The sequence below is a fragment of the Brachyistius frenatus genome, unplaced genomic scaffold (genome assembly GCF_029030835.1).
Source record: "Brachyistius frenatus isolate BFR_SWC_R1_liver_20210118 unplaced genomic scaffold, ASM2903083v1 Contig_26, whole genome shotgun sequence".
NCBI lineage: Eukaryota > Metazoa > Chordata > Actinopteri > Embiotocidae > Brachyistius > Brachyistius frenatus.
Window position 1 is genome coordinate 2807788 of NW_027210625.1, and position 18190 is coordinate 2825977.

The 18190-nt window shown below is 42.8% G+C and overlaps 1 protein-coding gene across 1 annotated transcript; it reads right to left on the reverse strand.

The window, feature by feature from the left end:
• Nucleotides 1-1861: 1861 nt before the first annotated feature.
• Nucleotides 1862-17893, reverse strand: LOC138620733 (sodium/potassium-transporting ATPase subunit alpha-1). The gene is made up of 23 exons (XM_069698152.1): nt 17668-17893; nt 17141-17251; nt 13568-13627; nt 11863-11964; nt 11595-11696; nt 11396-11509; nt 10782-10916; nt 10486-10603; nt 9999-10267; nt 9592-9900; nt 8790-8924; nt 8436-8628; nt 8156-8331; nt 7915-8051; nt 7112-7262; nt 6830-6998; nt 6586-6740; nt 6378-6501; nt 6018-6163; nt 5782-5912; nt 5520-5621; nt 4011-4102; nt 1862-2048 (listed from the first exon to the last, which is right to left on the reverse strand). The coding sequence occupies exons 1-23, from the start codon at nt 17677-17679 to the stop codon at nt 2020-2022; spliced, it is 3072 nt and encodes a 1023-aa protein (XP_069554253.1). The 5' UTR covers nt 17680-17893; the 3' UTR covers nt 1862-2019.
• Nucleotides 17894-18190: the final 297 nt, after the last annotated feature.

Consider the following 18190-nt stretch of genomic DNA (forward strand, 5'->3'; position numbering starts at 1 on the left):
TTCTAATTGCAGCGTTTGCTAAATCCTGGCCCTGCCCTCCTGTCTGCAGCTTTAACCAGCCATATCAGCGGGCTGTAATAGATTACGTTTCAACCGTGAAGTCGACCCGGTCGGGCAGAATGAGCCCGCCATTGGAGTGCTATTGTACCCTGATAGGTAAGACTATGCCACTCACTGTCTGTATTCTAATAGACTTCATCAGTCGACCTAGAAAGCACTCTGCAGCTACTGAGAAGATCAAATCCAGATAGATCAAACAGTGACGGGAAGATTTCTCTGCCAGGCAAGGAGTTCATCTCCACACAAACACACACATGCGCTCTTTGCCTGCTTATCGAGGTATCTCTTTGTTCATTTAGGACATTCATCTCTCTCAAAAACATGATGCAGGGCGAAACAAACAAAGCCATAGGTGGACTTAATTCACAGATGGACACCCAGCGGCAGGCCCTGGCATTTGGTGAGGACGAGAGTGTGTACTTCGGCTCATACATGTACATTTATACATGTGCACAGTGGACATGCCGTGTTTTTGTTTTGGTCAGCGCAGTCACGCCCGTGCATGTGGATAAGTGTAGCTCGCGTGTTGCCAGTGTCGCTCTATAAATAGCATAGATTTTATTTAGATGTTGGAGAGAGAGAGGGGAAAGAGAGCCTCTTAAATGAGTTGCCATAGCAACAGGCACGTTCAGGGGCCCTGCTTGTGAAGGAGGGCAGGACTGTTGAGGTGGTGGGGGGGGGGGGGGGGCGGTTGAAGGCATGATCATGTTAGTGTCTGTCTGCAGCTTCTTTTTCCTCCGTCTCGCTCAAAGCAGCAGCAGAGACCAACCCGTCGACACCGGTTTACGCTTTCAAAACTAAAAAAAATAAGGTTTCAAAATAAGATTATTAATCACGCATCTCCAAAACGGCGCTCTAGTCTTCCCCTTCCTCGTTATCACACTGACTCACTTTCATCAGCATCCATCAACCTCATTCTTTCTCCGTCTCTCTTGGTCCCTTTGTCTGCGGATTCTTGCTGCCTCCTCACACTAGCACCCTCTGCTGTAAAGCACAACACCTGTGAAGGTGGAGGGAGAACAATCTGATTGGTTGGTTGTCATAAAGTGGGCAGAAAGCTAGTTATTACTAATACCCTGCGTGAGGGCGAAAGCGTTTCCCTACTGTGTGTGAAGCTGGTTGGAGGACCAGGTTGACACACACACACACACACACACACACACACACACACACACACACACACACACACACACACACACACACACACACACACACACACTGCTTTGACATGCTTGTGGGTAGAGATCAAATTCGGAGAAAATACACAATAGAAAGATGAAAATCCAGTGTGGTAGCTGATATCACAGACATGGTTAGTCTATTCAAAGATTAGTAAATCAATAGAAAATGTACTGATATAGATCGTGAAGATGTCACATACACACGGCGATCTAATATTTAAATTGTACTTAACATCTTTGACATGCTAAAAGTGAAAACAAAATTTGGTGTAACTCCTTATAGACTGAATGTTTTTTTTAATTCGCTCTTGTTGATGGTCACGTCTTTCTGTAGAAATGTCCCAAAATGTCGCTTTTTCGATGAGACATGTAAAAAAAATTGTGTCTCTGGGTGCTCGCACCCCGCTGGACTTGTCATATTCAACCCCAGCACTGAAGTTAAGGACCTGTTGAGGTGGATAATCCCGGCACGGGTCAGGGGACCTGACTCACCGGTATGCATCGACTGAACCTTGAAATAAACATCCTGAACCGAGCCCCCGAAAATGCTGTTTTTAACCCTCCACGCGTGACGAGAAAAGTGTGTGCAAAAAGGAACAAACACGCAAGCAGCCTCGGTGTACTGTTGTATGGAAATGTTTTATTGTGAATGACATATACATAAAGATTAATTTATCCATGTTCTGTGTATTTTTTTGGGTCCAGCATCTCAAACAAATATGTAACATGCAGTAAATAATGTTGAAACGCACTCCCTTCGTGACAGTGTCATGTGGACTCAGTAGTATGTCTCTTGTTCCACCCAACCTAGAAACCAAAGGAGACACAATTAGGGACATCATTTTGGGATGTTTCGCCTTAGATTTGGGGTTTAAAAAAATGTTTTACAGACAAATCAAAAGAAGGTATTTAAGAGGAAGGCCGATCTAAAAGTCCTTAAACTTTGAACTCAGGATGATATCATCCCTCCTGTTGTCTGTCAGGGATTCCAAGAAATGAGACCTGGCTGGAGAGCGTGAGCAAGATCCATTCCTGAATTTAGAGCAAATGTGGCCGTGACTTTCATGATGATGCCATTAGGAGAAGTGTCCAGCAGTGACAGGAAAGGCTGTGACATTTTGGTCTCACAGTTGCTCATGAGATGATGATATCATCAGCGAGGCCATTTATAATCTCCCCAAGAAGAAATGACTAAAAGGATGATAGGACACTGACCCGTCCCTGATGCTCAAAAGGTACTTTTATGTGAGGGCTTCTGAATCATTAGGCTGTATTAAATTGTATTAGAAGTCAGAGTGGCTTTAATATGTGGATGCTTGAATTATATGATTGAGCATTTTTGTCCTGGCCCCAATGAGCCCGGAGCTACATTTTATTTTTAGGCCTACAACAATGAGGATGATTGTGTTTCACAGAAGGCAAAAAAAAAAATCACTGGGCTGGAATCATGGTTTCCACTTGTGAGTGAACCTGTTAGACGCTACTGAGCCCAGGGTTAACAATAATCTCTTCGAGTAACTTTATCAAAACAAATGTTAAACCATATTGTAAAATTGATTAGGCTTCTTATTTCCCTCATAAAAGCCAGAAGTTGTTGTACATTGTGTCAGTTTGACTCGTTTTTGTCTGTCTGATTGTGACACATTATTCACACATTATTCACCGTGGATGGGCAGTGGGATGTTCACTGATCTGTGCTCTGGGGCTCAGATGTAGCAGGCAGACAGACAGACAGACACACACACACACACACACACACACACACACACACACAGAGCTGCATCAGAGCCAGCCCTGCGTACAGGTTCTGCTAAGCTTCGTGGCTGGAACGAGGCATTAACAAAGGCGGGGTTGTGGGTTCAAATCCCACCGGGCCCTTCCATCGGCCACAGTTCACTGGTCTGCGAGTTGTGGCACACGCACAGAAAGAGGCACAGGGGTGCACACAGCACATATGATACACACCTGTGTTTCATTTTCACACACTGCATTTGTTACCTGCACTGAGCTACTGCTGCCTTTGCTCTCTGTATCAAACATCATACAGCCTATTTTCCACTGCCGGCACCGGCTCTGCTACTGCAGACAGAACCCCCTCAATGTGGCGTTGCACGAAGCTGCCATGACATCATCTTCAGTGCAACACACACATGAACAATGGCAGATATGGGGGTGGATGCTGTTTGTGATTACGTGACTGTTTGTCACAGCAAGGAAACAAATAAAAAATGTCTGTGAATCAAAAAATTTGCAGCTGCTGTCGTAGTTGTCAGAGGTCCCACAGTAACACGGTGATTGTGACAATTCTCTCTGACCAGTCGGAGGTCCTTCTGCCCAATGAAACAACAACAAAAACAAGCCGGTTCTGGCAGTGGAAGCAGGAGGGGAGGGCGTTTAGTTTGCTTTCATTTCAGTCTCATGTTGGTCTGTATGTTGGTGCATATAATCGAACAAAAAATACCACATTTCAATTAACTTTGCTGGAAAGGCCAATAAAGGGTTGTTTTTGGTGGTGAGTGCTGGAGTTTTGGAGAAATATTGAAGCAAAACTCCAAAAAGTCAACTTTTCATGAGCTAAGAAAAAAAAAAAGCCTGAAGTCCAGTGAGCCACGCACTCTGGACGGAAATAAAACATTTCTCTGCATCTGGTTTGGATGAAAATGAAACAATGCAGTCCTCCTCATCCTTCTTACATTCAGCTTCAAATACAGAGAACAGAAGCAGACATGTATCATAGAAAGCAAAAAGAAGGGGGAGTAAAGGTCTTACCGCCTGGGTTGCGTCTGAGGATATATCTTCTGGCTTCATCATAAAGGAAGATGAGGAGGGAGTAGGGGAAGGCACAGAACCACCAACATGGCCTAAGGTATGGATGGATAGACAGAGAGATTGGATTACAACAGGAACATGACAAAAAAAACAAGAGCACTCTTCTCAGCCTGTGAAGAGAGGCTGAGAGTTTTATGCCATTATGGTTGGTTGAAGCGTCTCCAAAACGACATGAAAAGCTTGCGGGCGAATATTACGCTTTTGAAAAGCAACTATTAGAATGAATTCAGAAGCGTCAGAAAAACGATGCAGAAAAGTAGGTAGATTTTGGGCTGACGACATATTCTGTGGATCCGCTCATCCTCTCTGCTGACACTTAAAATCCAGAAAACGTTATCTTCTAAATTACACTTTTTTTTTTATTGATGATCCTTATGGTTGTGTGTTGTTTTGCAGTGTGCTCCAGCTGGTACAGAAGGATATATTTTTTAAAAACCGAAAATGTGGGACAATATATATAACTCCTTTCAAAAAACTATCCAAAAGGAATGAAAGTATTATAAATTGTTGTTAAAATTTGACTGAGTCAATCAATTATGTTTGAATATTGTCAATGTAAATGCTGTGATGTCCTGCACATCAAGCACTCTCCTTAGCAATAAGCAGCTTTGTCATATCTGAATATAAACACAGGTAAAGCCAGAAATTAAAGAAAAAAAAAAGTAAGAAAGAAGAAAACGAAGCAGACGAGACAGAAACAGAGACAGGAAGCTGGAGTCTGCAGGGAGAAAAGCACTCAGACACAGAGAATGAGAAGCCAAGGTTAGTTAAACATCAGCAGACAGACACCCAGAGAGAAAGGTGAGTGGGTGGCTGAGGAAGGTGAGATAGAAGAGAATAGGCAGACGCACTGGGAACAGATTAAAAAGGTAGCGAGGAAGAAAGGAAAAGGACGAGTGGGGGAAGATGCAAAACAATAACGAGTAGAACGAGGTGAGGAGTTTTCAGTTGTGCGTGCAACTCCTGAGCTAATGAGCTTGGCACATCCTTACTGCTTTCTATTTTTCTCTATTGGGCAAAAAATATCTCATTAGCACAGCTCCTGTGATCAAATCTGCCTCTGAAGTAGAAATTACCAGTGACACTAGTTTTTTCAAACAGAGATAATAAAGCTAAAACAGCACCGACTTAAATTCAATCACTGGAAAACAACAAGAAAAACTGACTGCACCGACTGATGGACAACAAACATCTGAAAGAAAAAGTATAGAAAAAACAGAAATGTCTACAAATGAGCAGAAAAGAGGCTTTCACGGATTAAAGCTTTAATGGGGATCACCTTGTGTTCATTAATGTCTCCATACAAATTGAGACATGGAAAATGAGACAGCCACAAACCCCAAAAGTGAACGGGGAAAATTGTGCACAAAATGTTCTGGGAGGATACCAGGCAGACATGATTTCCCCGCACATCGTGTTTTAGTTAGTCTGTCTGAGTGTTTTACTCACTTGAGAGGGTACATTCTGAGGGCGACGTCCATGCCCGGGCAGTATGACAGGAAAGCTGCAAGAGCCGTCTCCTCAAAGAGCCCAAAGATGAGAATTCGGTTTCTGTTGAAGATAAAAGAACGATTAGAACAATGACTGAGTGAAGAAACGTCAGCATCCAAAAGAAGTGGATGTTTTGGCTTTTGGATAAATGTTCATAACTTCATTGTGCATGCAGACACTTGGCTCGCTGCGAGGTGACTTTGTTCCTATGTGTACATACTTCATTCCCTGCTGCAGGATGGAGTTCCTCCTGGTCTTACAGATGATCAGATCGGCCCACTGGACGACCACAATACTGGCAAAGAAAGCTGTGTGGCAGGTGAACTCTACGATCTTTCTGCGCTCGTATGTCTGGAGGATAAAAACGAAGTGAAAAAAATCAGAAAACTTTCCTTTTCTTGCATTGACGTGACTGAACAGAGCAGAGTGTTTCCTAGAAACATTAGCGTTACTGACCCACTGCTGTCCGTAGCTGTCTTCCAGGTCATTTACATATTTGTCATCCCAGTACACTCGGATTCCCAGCAGGTCCATGGGGAGGAAACCATTTTCAGCCAGGATCACAAAATATGTGAAGAATCCAGCTGTGGCCTGCATCATACCTTAAAAGAGGAAAACAACAGCGAAACTTCAGCAAACGCATTTTTAATGGTATCACTCGGTTTCATTCATTTCCATGGCAACAAAATAATGATCAAGTAGGTAAAGAGCTTGCAGTTGCAACAAAAATGAACACAACAACTGTCCTCACAGTGGTGCACAGCAGAGATGGTGGATGGATATAAACCGATTTATAATAAATAAACTATTAGTTACCGATCTGTCCGTAGGCTATACTGATGAGCCTCTCGTTCACCAGTTTGTCTGTCTTGGGGTTTCTGGGCTGTCTCTTCATGATGTCGCTCTCAGCTTCTTCATAAGCCAGGGAGATGGCAGGCACCTGGGAGGCAACAAGCAGTGAGGTCATTTGTTTGATCCCATCAGGGCTGTCATTGAATGTTTGTCCAGCAGTCAAAGAGCTCACCATGTCAGTTCCCAGGTCAATACAGAGGATGGTGACCGTTCCCAGGGGCAGAGGGATGTTGGCGATGATGAAGAAGAGGAAAGGTGAGATCTCAGGGATGTTACTGGTCAGAGTGTAGGCGATGGACTTCTTCAAGTTGTCAAAGATCAGACGGCCTGACAAAGACATACATCAGTTAATATTCTGAGGAGTAAACCGCTGCAGTTACAGCGATGCTCGTCGCAGTCCACACAAGTCGTCTTACCCTCTTCCACTCCTGTAACGATGGACGCAAAGTTGTCGTCCAACAGGATCATGTCGGCGGCCTGCTTGGAGACGTCAGATCCAGCGATACCCATGGCAACACCGATGTCAGCCTTCTTCAGAGCCGGAGAGTCGTTCACACCGTCACCTGTCACGGCCACGATGGCTCCCTGCAGACAGAGGGAAGAAGAAAGTAATGTTAGGATGAAAACCCAAAATTTAAGACTACATTTCTGAATGCTTTCAATTCCAATTTGTGTTTTAAACTCCCTCTGATTCTGACCTGTCTCTGGCAACCTTCCACAATAATCAGTTTCTGCTGAGGGGAGGTTCTGGCGAACACAATTTCAGTGTGGTGTTGCAGCACATCGTCGAGATGCTCTTCGGTCATTTCTTTCAGCTCACCACCGTGAACAACGCAGGCTTTGGCATCCCTGAAAAGGGAAAATCCCAGCAGCGTTAGGATAACAGTTGTAATCCAACATCCTGCTTCTGAAGATCGGGTATGTTCGGGGCATTACAAAAAGAAAACGTGCCAACTGGGAAAACAGGAAATTCGTTCAGAAAATACACACTTAGCAAAAAGAAATGTTGGCATCATCAACTCTAAGGTTCAGAATAAAGTGCTCTACGTCTTTGGGACCTGATGAAATGTTAGCTCCTCGCTGCAGACTTTGAATCACACATTTGTAGCATGTGTTCAGTACCAATGCCACAGAGTGTTATGTAATATTTTGCCAAGACAGGTGACAATTCTCTGCAAAGATGAATTTCCTGCATGAGGATGTTGCCAAGGCTGCTGATATTTTTACTGCATGTGTTTGAGGGTGTTTGTGATATTTTATTGTGTGTCTGTGATGTGAACACACAGACTAAACTTGCTGTTGAGGAAACAGCAAAGCTCAGAGCCACGTCAAGATTTATTTGTCTGCAGTGAATTGATGGTCAAAGCCTTTTTGGCTGACTAGATTGCAGGGCCTCGTTAGCCAACGCTGATTTAATTTTGTACTTATTAGTGGTGATATTAGGCAAAATTGATGGCTGTGCCACTGAAAGATTTTACACAGATGCTACATAAGTACTAACCGGGGGTTGACCTCTGAAACTGGGACATTGAGGCGGGCAGCAATGTCCTCAACAGTCTCATTGCCTTCTGAGATGATACCCACACCTTTAGCAATGGCCTTTGCGGTGATGGGATGGTCACCTGTGACCATGATGACCTGAGAGGAAGGAGGTAAGACAAAACACTTAACCAGCAGTTCTGTGTCCTGAGTTTTACAGATCAAATGATGCAAATACGAAGACACCTGAAATCACTGCATACCTTGATTCCAGCACTCCTGCATTTCCCCACAGCGTCGGGCACAGCAGCACGAGGAGGGTCGATCATGGACATGAGGCCGATGAAGCACAGGTTCTCAGTGGGGAAGTTCACATCCTCAGTGTCAAAAGCAAAGCCCTCTGGGAACTGGTCGTCAGGCAGGTGGAAGTGACAGAAACCTTGATAAGACAGGAAGAAAATGTTCATGAGGAGTTCAAACATTTCCCTTTTTATCCACCAGCTAATTAAAGATACAATGATGCAGAACGGCGCAATGTTGTACCCAGTACTCTCTCTCCGAGTCCTCCCAGCTCCACGTAAGCATTCTGGAAAGCGTCTTTCATCTCGTCGTCCAGTGGCTGCTCTTTGCCCTGCAGCATGATGGTGGAGCAGCGGTCCAGAATCCTCTCCGGGGCTCCTTTCATCACCAGCAGGTGCTTGGTTTCTCCAGGGGTTACGTTCTTATGGATGGAGAGCTATGGGACGAGAGAAAGGCTGCATTTAAGTGCTCTTTCTATTGTTACTGACCACTAGAGGGCACAAGTCAGCATTTAACACTATAAACGTTGTCTTGCAATTGCTTGGTTTTTTTGGGCTATAATTCAAAAGTTTTAGATAAACAGTGTGGATTGTTTACCTGGTATTTGTTTGTAGAATTGAAGGGGATCTCAGAAAGCTTGTCGTACTTGTCTCTCATGCCGTTAACGGACCCGCAGCACAGCTCAATACATTTGAGCAGGGCAGCTTCTGAGGCGTCACCGGCTACATCTCTCTGTGGATTCAAGCAAAAGACGATGAGTTAGATCGATTGGACTGACCCAAACAATAATCACATCACATCTCCAAGTTTATTTCAAAGTATGCTGTCCATGATAAACACTTCTTTTAACATGTAGTTTGTTAGAGAATTTGTTGATTTAGAGAAGAATTTTGAAGTTTAGGCCCTCGAGTGTTTATCATAAACAACCTCCTCTGCCACAATGCAGTCTGTAAAAGTAATACACTTGCCAGTACTCCTTATATATGATAAATCAATGGGTCTGTCTGGCCACCTCTTGCTAAAGCCCCAGCTACAGACTTCTGAAAAAGCCTTTAATTCTGTTGAGTGCTTTTTATAAAGATTTGCAGGGCAGTTTGGCTGCATTTGTGTTTGGATCCAAAAAAAGTTCCTCGCCAAGAACACTTCCCACACAGTCACTGCGTCTCATGATCCATCTGTAGTATAGAATCAAATTCAAGTAAAATGTTTTCAGGAGGAAAAATATTCCATGAAGTCATTGACTCTGTTCTTGTTTACAACCGGGGCGAAGAGAAAATGTCACCGATATCTTCCTTCAGTGGTGAATTATTCAGGCTCTTTTGTGGTGATGAGAATAGGTGAACTCGAGCAAAACGTTTAGTGTTTGGTAACCAGGAGAGTTTGTAAAAACGTATTTCACCTTCAGAATGGGAACGCTGGACTGTTCAGCCAGGAAGACGGCGCGGTTACAAAGTCCAGCGATTCTGGCCAGAGCAGCCCAGCTGGCCGAACTCCTGTCGAAAGAGGCTCCGCTCTGGTTCTCGGTGGTGTCGGCCTCGTGGATCTGGTTGTCGAACCACATGTGGGCTACGGTCATCCTGTTCTGGGTCAGGGTGCCGGTCTTGTCTGAGCAGATGGTGGAGGTGGAGCCCAGCGTCTCGACAGCTTCCAGGTTCTTCACCAGGCAGTTCTTCTTGGCCATACGCTTGGCAGTCAAGGTCAGACACACCTGGAGAAAAAAAAATTAAATATTAAAAGCTGTCACGGCTACTGTCTTTTTATCAATATAATCCATTATGAGATTAGGATGTTCACAGCACAACTCACAGTGACAGTAGCCAGGAGACCTTCTGGCACGTTGGCCACAATGATACCAATGAGGAAGATGACGGCTTCCAGCCACCCATACCCGAGGATGAGGGAGAGGATGAAGAAAGACACACCCAGGAAGACGGCCACACCAGTGATGATGTGGATGAAATGCTCGATCTCTTTGGCAATGGGAGTTTTGCCGCCATCCAGACTGGAGGCCAGGGTGGCGATACGACCCATGACGGTGCGGTCTCCAGTGTTGATGACGACACCTTTGGCAGTACCTGAATAAAGATTTTAGAAGTCAGGTTAAGCGTAGCAGATATGAGAAGCAAATATTGTTCAGGTGAGTTCACTGATAAACTCATGATTTAATTTGGTTCAATCTTGAAATCAATCTGGCCTGTGACACGTACAGTGTGCAGATAACTCTAACTAACTGTACATAAATTAACTCCATCCCTGCAATTTCTGCTTCAGCCACTAGTTGCTTGTTCTGTACCTTCAACACAGTTGGTGGAGAAGAAAGCGATGTTCCTGGTTTCCAGTGGGTTGTCGTTGGAGAAGTCTGGAGTACGAGTCTGAGGCTCTGATTCACCAGTCAGGGAGGAGTTGTCCACCTGGAAGAGGAAAAAGACAGCGAGAATGAAACATCAGAGATATCCAGTGAGAATAATATATGAGGGAAATAATTAAGAGAAAATGAACTACATAATCTATATAAAATCTACATAAATAAAATATTAGATATTTCAAAACTCTGCTCAGTAAGAATGTTTGATAGGTTGAGATACGGACCTTGCAGCCGTGAGCAGAGATGACTCGCAGGTCAGCAGGGATCCTGTCTCCTCCTTTCACCTCCACTAAATCTCCGACCACCACCTCCTCAGCGTTTATGCTCTTCTTCTCGCCGTCACGGATGACCAAGGCTTGCTAAGAAATCAAAGATGAAGTGTGTGTATTAAGGGAACATCAATTAAACACGTCAGAAGACATGGCACTTAATGAGAAGGTTTGGATTGTATTCTCAGCAGCAGTTCCCTCGCTCGCGAAGTTTCTGTTCTTTCTTTTGCAGATGTCCCGTCATGGAGCTGCATGTCTCTGCTCTGCGATCGTCGTCTCTTGTATCTCTATGCTGTCCTTTACTCTCTCTGCTCTCCTCTCACCCCAACCGGTCGAGGCAGATGGCCGCCCACCTCTGACCCTGGATCTGTCGGAGGTTTCTTCCTGTTAAGAGGGAGTTTTTCCTTCCCTCTGTTGGAGGTTTTTCTCCCTTAAAGAGGAGTTGTTTTTTTCCCCTCCTAGCTTATGTGGGAATTGTTGGGTTTCTCTGTATAATATTGTAAAGTTCTGCTGTAAGGACTTTGATGTGTTAAGTGAGAAATGAGAATGTACTGCCAGTAAAATCTCACCTGTGGGACCAGGTTCTTGAAGGAGTCCATGATCTTGGAGCTCTTGGCCTCTTGGTAGTAGGAGAAGCAACCAGTGATGATGACGACAGCAGAGAGCACAACACCCAGGTACAACTACAGGAGGAGAGACTTCGACTTAATTCTTCAATTATTGGATAATATTTACACATCGTACACTATCTAACTAAGACATACTTACGTTATCATTGGCCGGTTCATCTTCTGAGGCCGCCTGGATACCGTAAGCCAGGAAGCAGAGGATAGCTCCGATCCACAGCAGCATGGAGAAACCACCAAACAGCTGGAAACAACATCAAAAGACATTCACATTTTAAGACTTGTTTTCCTGGCAACAACAAATCAGACTGAATTTGCTTTTCTACAATTTGAGTATTCAAAACCAGCTTTGCATTGAAAATGTAGCAGTGCCAACTCTGAGTTTCAGCCCAGAAAAGGGAGACTTTTACCTGTCTGCAGAACTTGACCCATTCAGGCGTCGTGGGAGGAGGGGTGAGGGCGTTTGGGCCATCACGGGCCAGGATCTCCTTTGCTCTGGAGGAGGAAAGACCCTAAAAAGAAAAACAAATAGCAAGGAGAAAAGTTTAGTGGTGCATGTTGAATAAATACTGCACATGCTTCCCTTAACAGTTCGGGGCAGGGTTGAGTCATGAGTATCTGTCCAGGTGGTGATGTGTGCTGTTAGTTCTGTGTAAACTGTGAAAAACTGTAATAGAAAAACCTGCGGGTCTGGTTTGTCTAAATCTGTCTTCGTCCTCGTTTACTGGAGGGAAACGTGACGGAGAACGAGAACGTTTCCTGCGGAACAGTTTTATTTGGTAAATAGGTATTAAAGTTAGGTTGACACAGAAGCAAAAGAAACCACAGCCGCAGGAAGAAAAGATCTCAGTAATCTTACAATAACAGCTTCCTCTTTTTAAAAGGAGACAGTCGAAAATTGAGTTTGTGGTAAATCATAACTTGTGATATCAAAAGAGAAATGCAGGGCATTCAGGTTGTCTCTCTTTTATCAATGAACAATGTGTATTTTGATAAAGTTGAGATCACCTTTTCTTAGAGTGTATTAAAATGGAGGAAGAATTTAGAGTAAAGTGTGAGTCAAGGTCTCTTCAGGAGTGAAATGCAGCATTTTTTTCTTGTTGGTAGAGTCAATAAGATCGGTGTTCCTGCGTGAATGAAGTCTTTGTTTTGGGGCAAACTCAGACAGATCAGATTTCAGCAGGTAATTAGCATCAGTCAAGAATCTGGCCTCTGGGGTTGTATTGGCTTGTGAAATGGGATTCTTTGTGTGTGTGTGAAGAGCATCTAGCCATACAGTTGAGCCATTTTTTTTCGGAAATATCACTGAGTTCTGTTTGTGATGTTCATAGCAGTGAAAAATTGTGTTTCTACAGACTCCCCCATGAGTAGAACTTCTTTATACCAAAGAAATAGTCCCAATAAGCATGTTGATAGTGTTCTGTGGATTATTCAGAGCAGCGGTTTAACATAATGTCCCTCTCATGATGTTGCAAAAATATCTCAAGATAATTTAAGGGATAAAACAGAACAAAGATATGATACAGCATTTTTTGGGGGTAAAATGCTTGACACTTTTACCTTTTCAGGCCTCATTTAATCCCTCAAATTAGACAATTTGGTATGTGGTTGAGCTGCTTCTAACTCATGTCGAAACTAAGGCCACAACATATGATGTGGGTCATGAGCAGACTGACCCAAGGGTCACTAGCCAAAGCTTTTGGTCACAGAATCACAGGGATGCGGTGTCTGGCAAAAAAAAAAAAAACTGTTTTGATTGTTAAGAATAAAAATGACATGCTTCTGTGCTCAAAGTATGTCAAACAAAATTTCACTAATCTCCATAATATTGAGGCAGAGGCAGAAAAGACAGCTGTAAACAAAGGCCACCAACATACAAACCTGCAGGGCTAGATGCCACCAGAGGGAGGTGAGAATTGTTTTTGCTAAATCTGTATCTGTACAACTTTCAATACATGAAAGTCTGTCACTGTAAAGTGTGTCTTTGTAGTTGTGTGCTTTTGACCTCTATCTGTGCTGGCAGATCTTCTCTGACCTTTGGGCTTATCTTCCTCTGTGAAACTGCCACCAGCAGTCAGTACAAAAACAGCGAGTTAGTACACTGATAGTGCTCACCCTGCTTAGATCGGTTCCATATTTTCTGTGAAGTTCATCCAAGGTTAGCTTGTGATCATCCTATGGAGAGAAAGAGAGAGTTTACATTGCGTAAAACAAGTCAAAATCCCTGTCATTTTCAAGCCACAGATATTATGTCCTTTGAGGATTAAAAAAAATGTCCCGTCATGTCCCCCAGAGGGACGCAGGGAGCATAAAGATAACAGGTCAAAATGGGTCATCTGATCAGGATTATGGATGCACGTCATTCCATAGAGTGTGATTTTAAGATCAGTCAAAGCAGACATTCGAGTAAAATTAAAGTGTGTTGATGATTGAAAAGTCACAGCCAAACATGAGGCCCAAGCCGCCGCAAGCTCGGTCACGTATGGATTCATCAGTTTGCTGCGAGCAAACACTCCATCCTGATGAATCAATGTCACCCAACTGATACACTGATGTTTGCTCCCAAGAGTATTGCTCATGTGTTTTGACGTTTTGTTGGGGTTCCCCTGGGAGTGGAGCCCACTATTTCAGACTCATATCTGCACTTGGTTCAAAATCAGAGCCATAAGGTGAATTTTAGTGGATGATTTCATCACCTGAAGTGTTGTTTTTCTTAGAGAGTGCCTATAACGAAAGGAAAAGTCTTAACCCAGCAGCACTGTCTTTATTTTTTAAATAAAACAACGAGGGGAAAACAGTAACGAAAGTGTCTCTACAAATGAACAACCAGAGGAGCTGACACATTCATGTGCCTACACTGTTTTGTTTCTTTTAATAACGCCTACAGCGAGTGAATGAATAGAGATTTTTCCGATGTAATTTGGATGATCTGCAATAATATCTGACTCCCACTTTTCATTTTTTTTTTTTCAACTGTAAAACAAAAAAAAAGTATTGTAATCTTTATACAGAATGCAAGCCAGTGAAGTAAAGATGCCCACGCTGGGTTTCTTGGGTGAAACATTGACCTCAAATATGTGACAAATCCTTGTTGTGATTGGGTTGGTGATGAATAAACCACTAAAAGAACAATAATCTCAATTAATTTTCCATTTCAGTGTGGCAATAATAGTTTGTATTTTTCCATTATATATAAGGACAGTATGTCATGTTGTAACCATCTGTTTGGATCCATTACGACTACATAGAGTAGAAGTAGTAAAGACTACAATGTTTGAGGAATAATATTTGTTTACTACAGAATCTAATTATTATGATCTGTAGTAAAAGCAGTCTTTTGACCTTCTTATAATACTCTATTATATGTGCAAGTATGCAAATAATTGCAGCTGTGGTCTATGAACGAATGAATAAACAAATGAAAGCATCAGCTCACGCCACTCAGTGACAGTCTCCCATTATATTACCTCCAGAAAGTTCACTTGGAGCAGTTTAATGTTTCAATCCTCTACTGCTTGAATTTTATATCAATAATGTATGAAAAAATTGATTAATTTGACCACTGAAAAGTTGCTGTCCTTAGCTGTTACTGGCTGAAGGGAGTCCCGTCACATTTACATGCCCTGTTTCGAGGAAATGGGTGTATTTGCACGGCACTGCCTCTCCCGACGCTGTGTTGTATTATAATAAGAAACAAAGTGGTCCGTAGCAAATGCGCCGTGGATAATATGTTATCACATGCCACAAACAACTGCTGCTTTTTTTAACTGTTAATCAGCAGTTCCTCTGAAGCCAGTTGTGGATATTTATTCTACTAACTTTGATATTCTGGCTCCTAAACACCAACATTTTGATCATGTTTGGACGGCCAAATAAGGAACAGTCTGTGGACACCACTGCTGTCCTGCTCAATCGAGCTGAACGTCTTCTATACTTGGCATTTTCTGTTAGGCTTTGTCACATTTTATCAAATCACCAGCTGCATTATGTTGGAATACTTTCCATTGTCTTCAGCTGGACTTTGATGCCTCAGTTAATTGTATGATGGTACAATAATCATTAACATGTCAGCTACTTGCTCCCTACTTACTCTTACTAGTTTTACCACTGTCCAATATGCTATTATTATTTAACCACAGTTCAAATCTAGAAATCAGTGGATTATCAATTAAAGTAAATCAGCGCTGCTCTTGTGTTCCAAAAGTTAAACTTATTTATAATTAAAATCATTTCTGCAGACCCACTTTCAGCAGCAGCCAGAAACATTAAAGACAGCGCCTGCTGTTAATTGCAGGAAATGATATGCCAAGTCAGGGAGGTCACGGCAGATTGGAGATACGGTTGCTATGGCATTGAAATGTCCTTCAGTGGCGCCAGGACTTTGAGATCTAGTTAAGACGTACAGAGAGACAATAACCATAAATGTGTCACCAAGATGTGAATTTTATTACCTAATAACATGCCAGACTGTGTGACCTACTGGATGACATTGGGCAGGATGGACTGTTGCTACCTTCAACAAACTAACAGTATGTATCTACACCTGTACTGAATGACCTTGTCAAAGTCATTTCACATTTAAAGTTCATCACTGCAGAATAACTGTAAATTACTGTGATGCAGATCATTTCAACATGACTTGTTCACCAATTTCTAACCGGTGCTTTGAGATGAAACATTAATCTGGCTCTTTGTGAACTGACCTTGTCAAGGACACGATATGATGAAAGTTAGAAGGCATGTTGATTTTTAATAAGCTGTTATAAAGAACAGAGGCGAGCTGAGTTTTTGGCAAATGTCTCCTGCTTAAAAAAACTATTTCAGGTGAAACATTTAAAATTAGTGATGGTAAATCCCTCAGGATCCCTTTTCATGTACTTAGTCATGAAGTTAAAACCAGTGCCTCACCGACCTTGGGAAATGACCTCAGCCCGCTACAGATTCAGATTGAGTAAAAGCTGACACCGGTGGAAATTAGCCAACACAGGATACTTCAAACCCTCTTTGACCTTTATGTTTGCAACTTTACAACTCTGCACATTTCTAGCTTAGAAGCTTAGTGCACTGATGAATGTTTCAGTGTCTGCCTACACATTACAGCTGCAGAGTAAATGAAATTTACTTGACTGACTGAACTAACAATGATATAAGAGTGAAAGGAAATTAGAAGTCTTTACTGTTTGTGGGAGACGGATATGTTTTGAGACTCTAAAGACTGTAATGACAACAGAGCCTCTCACCCATCATTTAAGCATTGAAAACCAATCCAGATAAGCATGACTTAGAAGTTAATGATAGCTGTGAACTCCTTAATAACATGTGACAGGACATGCAGTGGTGTAAGTAGCAATCTTTATGAAATATGGGGCAGACATCTCATGTGACTAGCCATGAGGTCAAAGCTGAAGTTTGTCTCAGCCATGAGTGTGTCATTGCTGTGACTAATGGTAGAGACCAAGTGTTAACATGGCCTGAATAAGACTGACAATGTGTATGAGAGGTTGTACAGTTCATTAATTCAATCCATCAGTTTTAAGTAATGGGGATTTTGCAAGTTAAAAGCTCTTTACAACTGGTTTAGAAGATGTTTTTGAGTGCTTAAGTATCACCATGGCATAATGGGATTACCCCCAATTAAGTGCTGAAGCATTAGATAATTACAAGTTGGCTTTAATTTCATGTACTCACCAGGTCAACTTCTTTTTTCAGATCGTCCATATCCTTTTTGTCTTTCCCCTTCTTGCGTTTCTTGTCGCCGCCATCTGAGGTTGCTGCCAGTTTGTACTCATCTTTCCCTCTCTGGATTGAAGAAAGTGAGACAAAAAGAGCCTCTGAGCAAGACTGACCACATGTAGGAAGATTGCTCTGAAACTTCTTCTATTCTTGAACAAGTAAGAGCCGAAAGCAGTGTCAACTTTACTGTTCAAACATGCTGTGAAACTTGTGTTAATCATTGTCAGAAGGACGGTGAATTAAGATCCAATCTATAAAGTTTTGACTTAACAGAAATGTCTTTAACTGTAAAAGAAAGTTTAAGCTCACACAGCAGATTTTAAAGGTTCAAAGTATGGCAGGCAACCCACAACTGTCTGGCTTAACCAATAACTTATGACCAAAACTTGGTCTGAGCACAAAACTGGAAAATGAATAAACAGCATGAGTATAAATTCTCTTAGAAACAAGGCCAAAATATGTGACAAAGTTCCCATACTTACTCCCAGCCCCATGGTTGCAGTGCAAGTCTGAGAGCAGTCAATCCAATTGTCTTTTTAAATTGAAACTTCCCTACTCCGCCTCTCTCTCTCTCTCTCTCTCTCGCTCGCTCTCTCTCACACACACACACTCTCTCTCTCTCTCACTCTCTCTCTCTCTCTCTCTCTCTCTCTCTCTCTCTCGCTCTCTCTCTCTCTCAGCCCTGCTGCGTCCTGTGTCTTCCGCACTCAGAGCAGAGAAGATAGGTTGCTCACATTTGCATACCTTTATACCCTAAACTGCTCTACCTGTGCTGGAGAGGTGGAGCTTGGGGGAAGAGGAGACAAGGGGGAGCTGAAACTAGACAGGTGAGTGGCAGAGTTGTGGTGGGGGGGTGCACTGGAAGAGGGAGGTAATGTTAGAGGAGGAGTGCAGGAGAAAGAGGAGGGGTGAATCTTGCTCAACTTCCCTGTTTTGTTCTCACTGCTTCCCTTCTTTACTCGTTTTTCCTTTCTGTCGCCTTAAAATCCATCCTTCATTCTCACT